Genomic DNA, 11,451 nt, shown 5'->3' on the forward strand with positions numbered 1-11,451 from the left:
ATAGCCAGCCTCTCGCACCTCCGCACTGGAGCATCTGTGTCTCTCCTCTTCACATGCCCAAATCATCTCAGTCTCGCTTCCCGCATCTTGTCCTCCACCGATGCCACTCCCACCTTGTCTCGGATATCTTCATTCCTAATTCTATCCATTCTAGTGTGCCCACACATCCACCGCAGCATTCGCATTTCCGCGACCCTCATCTTCTGGACATGAAGTTTCTTGATTGGCCAACACTCCACCCCGTACAATAGGGTCGGTCTAACCACCACTTTGTAGAACTTGCCTTTGAGTTTTGGTGGCACTTTCTTGTCACACAGCACTCCGGAGGCGAGCCTCCATTTCATCCACCCTGCACTGATGCGGTGTGAAACATCGTCGTCGATATCCCCATCTTCCTGTATAATAGACCCAAGGTATTTGAAGCTTCTTTTCTTTTGAATGGCCTGGGTACCAAGCCTCACTTCCCCGTCAGCCTCACGCGGCAGTCCACTGAAACTGCACTCCAAGTATTCTGTCTTGGTCCTACTCAATTTAAATCCTTTAGACTCCAACGTCTGTCTCCAGCCCTCCAGCTTGTCGTTAACTCCGTTGCGAGTCTCGTCAATCAGGACTATGTCATCCGCGAACAACATACACCAAGGCACCTCACCTTGTATTTGTCTAGTCAATTGATCCATCACCAGGGCGAATAGAAACGGGCTAAGAGTCGATCCCTGGTGCAACCCCATCGTAACAGGAAAGTGCTCCGAGTCCCCCCCTACCGTCCTTACCCTGGTCTTAGCTCCATCATACATGTCTTTAATCGCTCTAATGTATGCCACAGGTAAACATTTCGCCTCCAAGCATCTCCATAGGACCTCCCTTGGAACTTTGTCATAGGCCTTTTCTAGGTCAATAAATATCATGTGTAAGTCCCTTTTCCGCTCCCTATACTGCTCTACCAATCTCCTTAAGATATGAATGGCTTCTGTAGTCGAGCGCCCCGGCATAAATCCAAACTGGTTCTCTGAAATAGACACACTACTCCTCACTCTCATTTCTATCACCCTTTCCCACACTTTCATAGTGTGACTTAGCAGCTTGATACCTCTATAGTTGTTGCAGCTTTGAATGTCTCCCTTGTTCTTGTACACGGGAATGATTGTACTCCACCTCCATTCTTCCGGCATCTTCGAGTATCTAAAAATAGAGTTATATGAGGGTGTTTGGCGAAGTTTATAAGCACTTTGTAGCTTATTTACGCATTTGATGAACATCCAAAGTGCTTAAAAGCTATTAAATCTGCCAAAATTCATAAGTTGACCCCTAACTTATGTTTTTTAAGCTTATAAGCACTTTTAGTTTGACCAAGAGTTTTACTATTTTATCCTTAATTTTTTAAAAAAGATTCTCAAAATATTTTTCCCAAAATAAAATTTCTAACTTTATATCTTGTGAGAAATATAGGAGAAAAATATTATTGAATTGTTGTGTCTACATTATTACGTAAAGACCCTATTTATAGACACTACAATACAATCCTTTGCCAAATATGATACTATTTACTATTTTTATTCCTATTACTATTCTTATTCTAAGTAGGATTGTATACCTATTCCTATTCTAACAATGTAGACACAACAATACAATCCTTTACCAAGTAGGATACTATTTACTATTTCTATTCTTATAATCCTATTACTATTCATAGTCCTATTCTTATTCTAAGTAGGATTATATATACCTATTCCTATTCTAACATAACTATTCTATATCTGTTGTTTCTTCACTTCCTTTAATATACAATTAATTTTTTTAATAAAATTTAAGTGGTATTTTAGTCATTTTAAATAAAAAGTAGCTTATCAACACTTTCTTACCAAAACACGTCAAGTGCTTATTATCGATTTCAACACTTATATCCAAACATGTAACTGCTTATTTATAAAGTCAATTTTAGAACATCAGAACTTAAAACTTATCAACTATTTAAAATCAGCTATTTAAAATTAGCTAATCCAAACAGGCTCTATGTCTAAATTATGAGACATTACGTGGAAAACTTTCAAGGTATTTTGAGGAAAAGATATTGATCCAGAGGAGAATCCCATAAAGAGATAAAAGATAAAAAGGACTGGGAAGATCATAGCAAAGAAGTTGTTATATACATGCTATTCCAATTTCTTCAATTTCACCTTAGCTTTTGTTTTTATTACAAAAACAATTGTATCTGTCCCAAATTTCATGTCGATTTTGGTCAAAGTACCAAATTCGGTTGACCGAACTCGGTACGGATCCCACATCCACACCCACGTCGTGTCGACACGGGTGCGGTACCGAAAGTTAAGAGTCCGAGCAACTTATGAGAGAAGAAACAAATTTAGTTGAAGTATAGACAAATTTTGTCTCTTAATGACTGGGACATTGGTCATAAAAAAATGACTGGGAAGTAGAGAGCTTAGTCACACTGCTTCAGATATTGGGAACTTTTGGTGGCTGCACTGATTCTACAGACAGACTCAGGTGGAAGCTAAATAGTAGAGGGGCCTTCTTAGTAAAGTCAATGTATTGGCAGTTGAATCAAAGAGGTCCTGTAAAGGAGAATTGTCCTTAGAAACAAGTTTGGAATGTAAATATCCCTATGAAGGTGTCATTCTTTGTCTGGTTGGTGAGTAGGAAAACTTGTCGAACTCAAAATAAGCTACAAAAGAAGAGGTCTTCAGATTTGTTCAATGTCTTTTGTATGAAAAGGAGGGAGAAGAAAATGAACACTTATTGCTACGCTGCAGGACAACTCTAAATCTGTGGCAGATGTTCTTTTGTATTTTGAGAATAACTTGGGTAATACCTAGTTCTACTTTGGTACTGCTGAACAATTGGTGGAGTATTGGGAATAGAGGTGGGGAGGAGGATTGGTGGAAGATCATTCCTGCTTGCATTTGGTGGACAGTGGAAAGAAAGGACTGGTAGACATTTTGAAGGCACTAGCAGTTCTGTCCAGAAAAATAGGTTGAATTGTCTTAGCTTGTTCTTTTTTTGGTGTAAACAGAATACGTGGGGGAAGCAGGAGAGTTGGTATATTGAATTGGCAATGTATAATTGTATGGGGTTCTAGGCAGGGGTTTAATCACCCTTTTGATGTTTGTAAAGTTTCCAGCTTAGCACCTTTTCTGAGGTGGCTAAGTTTTTACTGAATACAACTGTTACGTATCTCAAAAAAAAAGTTGTGGAGAAAAAAGTCAATTGGTGCCATCAAATTTGCACATTCACAAGTTTGATAATTGTAATGTTATGCGAGATTTTCTGCAGTGCATCCACGAAGGGTGCATATTGAATGTTCCAGGATCTAGTTTCTTGTTGCTTTTGGGTATTCCCTCTAGAAGTCAGATGTATATTCTCTTCCGTGCTTTAGCAACGGTGGTCAGATTATGTGTAGAGATAATCCTGTCATGCTTGTTTGCAAGCGTTGTATATTTTTAATATCTCACCCTCTTCTATTCCTGTCTTTGGCTAGGTGGGTTATGTAGGAAGAAACCAATAGAGCACGCTTCTTGAAAGCTTTGACTTTGTTAAGGATCTCATCTAGGCTAAAATTGATCGACTAACCACTGTAGTCTGGCACAAATTGCTGCAGTCCCATCATTGAGACTCGTACTTATATGTGTTGAATTTGGTCGAGACTTTGACCTTAATGTCTGAATTTCTCAGCCAGCTATTTTAAGTGTTTTATCTAGACTTATGTAAGCACTATATGTTAGGAATGCTAATGATGTAGGGTTTGGCTTCAAATAGCCGCCATGCCCCACCAATGCAGAATACTTCCTTTCTTTTTATTTTTCAGTTCTTCTTCGTATTTTCGAGCCGAGGGCCTCTCTACCTCCACGAGGTAGTGGTAAAGTCTGCGTACATTCTACCTCCCCAGATCCCACTTGTGGGAAGAATGAACCTTTTAATTTCTTAGACTCCATGAAAATAGAACAGAATCTGGGAATATAATTTCTTGATAATTCCCTCAAGCATGTTGGGATTTAAATAGTGTTTACTAGTAATCGTGAAAAGGAAAATAAAATAATTCCTATTCCTAATACACAATCATTCACATTCGGAGTGTTTCCCATATTCACAGGTATGGGTTTTTACCATGTCTACAATTTCCTAAAAAGGAAATTGTCCTAATTTATAGCACTATCCTCTTTCAGTTTCTCTTATTTCTCACTGGTCTTTGCCAATGTCAAATCAGCCAAGGGATATGTTCAAAATACATTATCTTATGAAATTCTTGTGCTTTGCTGCATCAGCTTCTGAATGTACATCTGGAAGCACAAGGAATATGTTCAGAGGACAAACATTATCTCCTGAGCATCCTGCTTTATCTCTCTTCGTTTTCTGTCTTTAGTTGCCTCTTTTGGGATGTTGGAGCTTAAAACCATATCACAATAGCACAATCACAATTTATTTGAAAAAAACTGCTTGTGATCAAAGAAATTGGGCGAATTACACCTGTTCATTTTAATAACCATACAAGTGATGGCTACTAGCTGAGGATAGGTTTTAGACTTTAGAACTAATATATTATTATTTTTCTTTTATATACATACATATATATATGCTCTCTTTGAATATCATTTTCCACAAGAGTCGATATTTCTGATTAAATCTTCTTGTTACTGGATTTTCTATAGGATAAATTATATTTAGTATGATGATGATATGAAATGAGCTTAAATGAAGAAGTAGGGATTCATATAACCGATCCCAACTTATTGAAGCTTAGTTATTATTGTTGATGACATTGATGTCATCATTATGATGTAATCCTCTCTCTTTTTTTATTTCCAGTTTTAGCGAGGAAAATATACATGGAAGGAATATTTAAGCAAGCTACTGATGAACGGTATTGGGATCTCTGGAATCGCCAGAAATTATCTTCTGAACTGGAGTTAAAGAGGCATCATGTAAACGAAGTTAATAAGGTGCCATCAGAATAATCAATGATAATGCTTTTGTTCTTCCCTTCCTAATGTTTTCCTCATCACTTGTGATCTTCTCCTTTTTGTAGAGCTTAACCAGCCAGCTGATTGAATTGGAGAGACATTTTAACACTCTCGAGTTGAATAAGTTTGGTGACGCTGACGAGATACAAACAAGTAAAAGAGGCTTCCAGAGCAGGCCTGGACAACCCAGGTATTGTTTTTTTCCCGTTGTCTTTCGATACACAAGTAGGTTTATCCTAGTTATGAACTTATGATTGTCTACTTTTTATTCTCACTTCAATATCATTGCATGCTTCCAACTTTCTTTTTCCAAGAATAATAAATTTGCTTCTCCAACCTACATTCCCTCTGTACCAGAACCTTGTATTTTTTTTTCATCTTTAGTGAATAAAGTGGGTGAATGTTGGATCTATTTGCATTTCAGGAATTTCAAGTCGTTGCACAATTTACGTAATACAATGACTACACAGCTAGCAGTAGCAGAGCAGCTTTCTGAAAGTCTCTCGAAACTGATGAATGATTTGAGCATAGATTCTCCTGCAAAAGGTCAGAATGTTAGGAAGGAATTGTTTGAAACAATAGGTCTATCCTATGATGGTGCCTCTTACAAGTCTCCAGTTAGGGAAAAGGCTGTAAATACACCTTTCAACAAGGAATTATCGGTCTCTCTTGCTGCTAAAGAACGATCTAGGAGAAAGCAGACAAGTCCTGTGAAGAGCTCTGAACCAGAGACAGCAAGGAGACGCCGTGATTCACTTGATCGGGTAATATTCTCACCTTCTTCCATTTCCAACTTGACACCTGGACCACCATTAGGTGGGCTGTTGCTTTGTTGCATAAAACATCACATTTCAATATGAATAGTTGCTGCTGTTATATTTGGCTGATCTGACCACTATAAACCTCATTACTTATTGGTTACATGAGGAAGTGACTTTTAACACAACTGTGTAGTATAAGGCAAGGCCCCGGGCCCTGATGGATTTACTTTGGCTTTCTTCCATCATTGTTGGAGTAGAGTTAAGAGCGATATTATGCAGACCATTGATGAGTTCCAAGAAAGAGGGGAGTTCGAGAGGAGCTTAAATGTTTTATTCATTTGTCATTACCCCTAAATGGGAGGGAGCTACGAGCATCGAGGATTATAGACCTATTAGTCTAGTGGGAAGCATCTACAAGATCATATCTAAGGTGCTTTCTAATAGACTTAAAAAGGTTCTGAATGAGACTGTTTCATCTTCACAAAATGCTTTTGTGGAAGGTAGGCAGATCTTGGATGCAACTTTGGTGGCACTAACCATTGGTTGTAGAGCAAAGAGAAGACATAACCTGCAGGGAATTTCAGGGACCTTCGCTGGGTTGTTGGAAGTGGGGTAACCACACATTGTTGTGTTGAAAATTGCTTTAAGTTACTGCAATAATTTTCTTTTTAGCCTAATAATTAAGTTGCTTAGGTTTAGGATGATTTGAATTTGAATTTTTACTAGTTTGTTTTAGTTTGTAGAGATATTTTAAGTTTTTGAATTTTGAATTATGCAGATTTTTTGTTGTAAGTGGCGCTATTTAAAGCTTTCCTATGCTTGAGAAAAATATTGAGAGAGTTTTAATCCTTTTTTTGCTGCCCCATCTTTTAAGAAAACCAGTAGTAGTATCAAGAGCCTCCTTGATTTTACGGGATCTGTGAGTTCTTCTAAAAAGATATTTTTAACCCGTGCTTATTTTCAGCACACAAACTATTTTTAACCTATATCAATTTTTTACCCACTTTTCAACCATGGCAAGCAACAATCTCTCTTTGAATGCCCCACAAATTTTTACCGATGAAAACTATCAAATTTGGTCTGTGAGAATGAAACCATATTTTAAAACCTATGTTTTATGGAATGTTGTGATGGAAGATAGATCATTGAAACAACTCCTTGCAAATCCTATCGTTCTCCCGATGATGGCACTTTCAAAAGCACTTTCAAACAGGACAGGGTTATTGAGGGTGTTTTTAAGCACAAAACCAAAGGAAAAAAGAAGAAGAGAAATATCAATATACAAAATTGTGCAAGTTCAAAATAATAAAAAAATTTCAGCATCAACTGTCAAAAATGAATTTGAGGAGCAACTTTTTAAAATTGCAGTAAATAAAGAAAAGGAGGAGTGTTGAAATTGTTTTAAGTTACTGCAGTAGTTTTCTTTTAGCCTAGTAATTAAGTTGCTTAGGTTTAGAATGATTTGAATTTTAAATTTTTACTAGATTGTTTTTATTTGTTGAGATATTTAGGTTTTTGAATTTTGAATTTTGAATTATGCAGATTTTTTGTTGTAGGTTGACTGTTTAAAGCCCTCCTATGCTTAAGAAAAATACTGAGATATATTTTCAACTCTTTTATTGCTGTCCCGTCTTTTAAAAAACCAACAGGTTGGTATTAAACTTGGATGAAGATATAAAAGTAATTGGTTTTAAGTATTGTCACAGACATCTGTCAGCAATTAGCGAGTACAATGGAAGGGTATATGTACTTGCAAATATTTTGCAAAGAAAAAGAAAGACAAAAGTTGTTGAGCTTTCTGAGTCCTAGATTACATGGTAAAGCACAAAAGTAAAAATAGTTATGTTTTGCTGTCTGTTATCCTTTGAGTAGTTTGTGTAAATTATGTAGGTTGGTGTTGGGTATATGGGTGGGAACTTGCAATTAAGAGGAGAAACTTAAGCATCTATTCAAATTGTTGTTCCTATTGAAAAATGATATTGTTGTCCTACTTTTCAAAGATGTGGAGCTTCATTATTCATTGAGCTAGTTTTCTTTTTCTGCATTCCTTAAATTGGTATCAGAAGGACTATACTTGGTATATAGCATCCTCATGGCTAGATAATCAAGTGCTGGTTTTATCATTCATTTTGGTTTAAGCTTAACTTGCAGCATCTTTTTTGACCTTTGGCAGAATTGGGCTAGCTTTGAACCTCCCAAAACAACTGTGAAAAGGATTGTCCTTCAAGAAGATCGCCAGAAGGGAACTGCAAGTAGGCCATCTTTGTCACTGGATAAGAAACATCACCAGTCTAAGACGCGAGAGAGATCAGTGACTGCTCAATCGAATATCATTAATGTCTCTTCCACCTTTTCACAGCAAGTTAGAAGCAAAGGTTCCCAACCTAAACCAATAAATATGCTGAATGTGTGTTCAGTTAATGGGTGTAATGCAATTTGGATATAATTTGCTAAAAAATATGCAGGTCTTCATGATATACCAGCAAAACAGTCCACTGAAAATCCTTTTTTCCAATGGGCAGATGGACCTCCAAGTCATGCAGCTGAAATGCCACCAATGAGTTCTCCAGTATCTTTACTGCAGCATGAATTACAGTTGACTGAAAGTCAATATAGTTTAGATACTCCCAATCTTGCTACGACAAGATCAGGTAGAATTTGCAATTTGGATATAATTTGCTAAAATGCCACCAAAACAGTTAATGGGTGTAATGCAATTTGGATATAATTTGCTAAAAAATATGCAGGTCTTCATGATATACCAGCAAAACAGTCCACTGAAAATCCTTTTTTCCAATGGGCAGATGGACCTCCAAGTCATGCAGCTGAAATGCCACCAATGAGTTCTCCAGTATCTTTACTGCAGCATGAATTACAGTTGACTGAAAGTCAATATAGTTTAGATACTCCCAATCTTGCTACGACAAGATCAGGTAGAAGCATAATACCACTTAAAGATATTGTGCAAACAGGTGGACCGAAAGCCATTCAGCAATCAGGGAACAGAATGCAGCTGCCAAACTCGTCAAGTCTTCCTGCACAGGCATTGACCCCAATCAAGTTTACAATTGAGACTTCAAATGTTGATGGTAAACCTGGAATCACCCAACCTGCCAGAGATTGGAAGAATGCATCAGTGACAAGTGGAAGCACACAGTTTGAATCTAACAGTAGTCCTATCTATTCCTTACCAACTGCTTCTGCTGCTAATTCTGCCTTCACTCTGTCTGCGAAGGTCATACACTCAGAAGTGGTAAATAAAAGTCAGGGTAATGAGATTTCATTTTCTTCCCAAGCATCAACACAGAGTTCCTCGTTGCAATCAAAAATCATGCCGTCAGCATCTTCATCTTCTTCACAAGGGCCAATGTTGTCAACAATATCATCTACGTGGACATCGTTTGAATCCATTTCTAAAGCCAGTATGGGTTCTAATCTAAAGGATTCTCAATCTCAATCATCAATTGCTTCTCTGACGCAGTCTTCATCTCTTCCAAGCACCCTAAAGTTGGATTCCCTACCCATCACGCATTCCTCAGATAGGACAAGGTCTGAGTCCCCGACAATCCTGTCTCAGCCTTCGGTTTCCATACTTGATAAAAAGGCTGATACAAATTCTGACAGACCTGCTTCACTTGCGAATCTAAGTACGAAGATAGATACACTGCAAGATTCAGCTTCACAGCCTGTGGTATCTATCAGTTTGTCTAATTTACAAGCTGAACCTTTAGTCCAATCAAATTCCACAAATAAACAGTCAGTCAGTTTGCCATCTGCAAATCAGGTCAATCCTCGTGAGGCATCAAGTCAAGTCTCAAATGTGGGTTTGAATACTATACCTGGACAGCCATTTTCTGCTTCTGCCATTCCACCATCAGGGGCTGATAGTGCAATTAATGTGAAGAGTGGTTATTCAGATGTTGTCACCCATGAGGATGAGATGGAAGAGGAAGTTCCTGAGAATAGTCAGATGTCTGTGAATGCTCTGGGTAACATGGCTGGGTTTGGTATTGGAACTGCTGCTACTCCAGTTTCTACAAAACCTAATCCATTTGGTGCAGTGTCACCGAATAAAACTTCATCTCCAGCAAACTCCTTATTTACAAGTACAGCTTCCGGCGGTCAGTTGTTTCGACCAGCATCATTTAGTTTTCAACCTATACAGCCACCCCAACCACCATCACCTGCAAATTTTGGTGCCTTTCCTGGTAGCTTCAGCCTCACTTCCACGAGTCAGGCTCCAGCTGTGAGTGGGTTTGGCCAGCCGGCTCAGGTTGGACAAGGGCAGCATGCTTTAGGCTCAGTTCTTGGTACTTTTGGACAATCAAGGCAGCTTGGTGCTGGGATACCTGGAACTGGTGTGGGATCTGCAAACTCTTTTGGGAGAGGTTTTATGAGCAATAGCTCTGCTGGTGGTTTCGGAGGTGGATTTTCTGGAGTTTCTTCTATTGGTGGAGGGTTTTCCAGTCTGGGTTCTGGTGGTGTTGGATTTGGTGCTTCTGCTGCAACCAGTGGTGGATTTGCTGCCGCTGCCACATCTGCTGGTGGATTTGCAGCCGCTGCCACATCTGCTGGTGGATTTGGAGCTGCTGCCACATCTTCTGGTGGATTTGGAGCTTCTGCCACAGCCGGTGGTGGATTTGCTGCTCCAACTGCTGTTGGGTCAGGCTTTTCAGGTATGTAGCTCTGCTATATTTAGACCAAATCATTCCTATTTGATTGACATTAAGTGAAATGTGAAGTTTGAAAGCAGCAAAGAGAAGTGAGTTCATTCTTTATTTTGAAGAATCTTGTGAGAAAACGATGAAACTGTTTGGGCGATGTTTTTCTTATGGACTTCTCCCATTAGGGAAACCATACGTCTGGTATAAAAAAGAAAAAACATCTTTGGAAAGTGAGTGAGGAGTATCGATCTCTCTTTAATCTGTGGTACAGACAAGTATACTTAGTTTGCGCGACTCAAATCTTTTGAGATATTACCTATAATATTTGATATAGGTTGCTTAACATGGTAATGATACCCTCTTTTGACTTAATTTTTTCTGTTCTGCTATTTTGAAGGTGGTGGTTTTGGAGCTTTTAGCAGCCAACAAAGTGGTGGCAGTGGCTTCCCTGCATTTGGTGGGAGTTCAGCTACTGCAAGACCACCTTCTGAACTCTTCACGCAAATGAGAAAGTAGTTCCATGCACAGAAATTTTGAAAAGAAAGAATTAGGAAAGAAACATAGGGGTAAATGGATGATGTGATAAATGTTTTACTTGTAGATTGTCGTATTCTGGTTCAGTTCACTCTTGTGTTATGGAGTTAGTTAAACTCGTGTTACTATTAATTGTGGATGATGAGGCCTAGCAATGGGACTGGCTCAATAGTGTTTCCTCTTTGCATCTTTGTTGTGTATTCCATGTTACTTTTGCACTAGGCGAGTTGGAGCAACTGAACTTATCCTACTGCTTTATCCATGTCTACACTTCTCTCTATCTGGTCTGAGCTCTGGAAACTCATGTTACTTGCCTTTTCCCACTGCATTATCCTCTCTATCCCTCCTTTGGTTGGTACCTGACGTTCAGTATAACATTCTTCTTTTGTTCTTCGGGGTTTGCTCGAAGCGTGGAACTTAAGGGGGGGAAAAAAATCTTACATGTCAAGGGACATAAACGAGTAGATGTTGGGTTGGGTTGTGTAGAGCTCTCGACCAAGTTTCATTATAAAATTGCTT

General features: G+C 38.6%; 1 protein-coding gene across 4 annotated transcripts in view; it reads left to right on the forward strand.

Moving 5' to 3' along the window:
• Positions 1-11,212, forward strand: part of LOC129887415 (nuclear pore complex protein NUP214) — a 41,937-nt gene extending 30,725 nt beyond the window's left edge. For 2 of the 4 annotated variants that reach the window (XM_055962506.1, XM_055962509.1), the window contains 7 exons: positions 4,819-4,952; positions 5,039-5,163; positions 5,398-5,737; positions 7,908-8,109; positions 8,200-8,385; positions 8,482-10,410; positions 10,796-11,212. In XM_055962506.1, the coding sequence (XP_055818481.1) occupies positions 4,819-4,952; positions 5,039-5,163; positions 5,398-5,737; positions 7,908-8,109; positions 8,200-8,385; positions 8,482-10,410; positions 10,796-10,914 (3,035 nt within the window). In that variant the 3' untranslated portion in view covers positions 10,915-11,212. The remainder of the gene's footprint in view (positions 1-4,818; positions 4,953-5,038; positions 5,164-5,397; positions 5,738-7,907; positions 8,110-8,199; positions 8,386-8,481; positions 10,411-10,795) is intronic. The other 2 variants (XM_055962507.1, XM_055962508.1) reach the window with 2 other exon arrangements.
• Positions 11,213-11,451: the final 239 nt, after the last annotated feature.

The sequence above is a fragment of the Solanum dulcamara genome, chromosome 4 (genome assembly GCF_947179165.1).
Source record: "Solanum dulcamara chromosome 4, daSolDulc1.2, whole genome shotgun sequence".
Taxonomy (NCBI): Eukaryota; Viridiplantae; Streptophyta; class Magnoliopsida; order Solanales; family Solanaceae; genus Solanum; species Solanum dulcamara.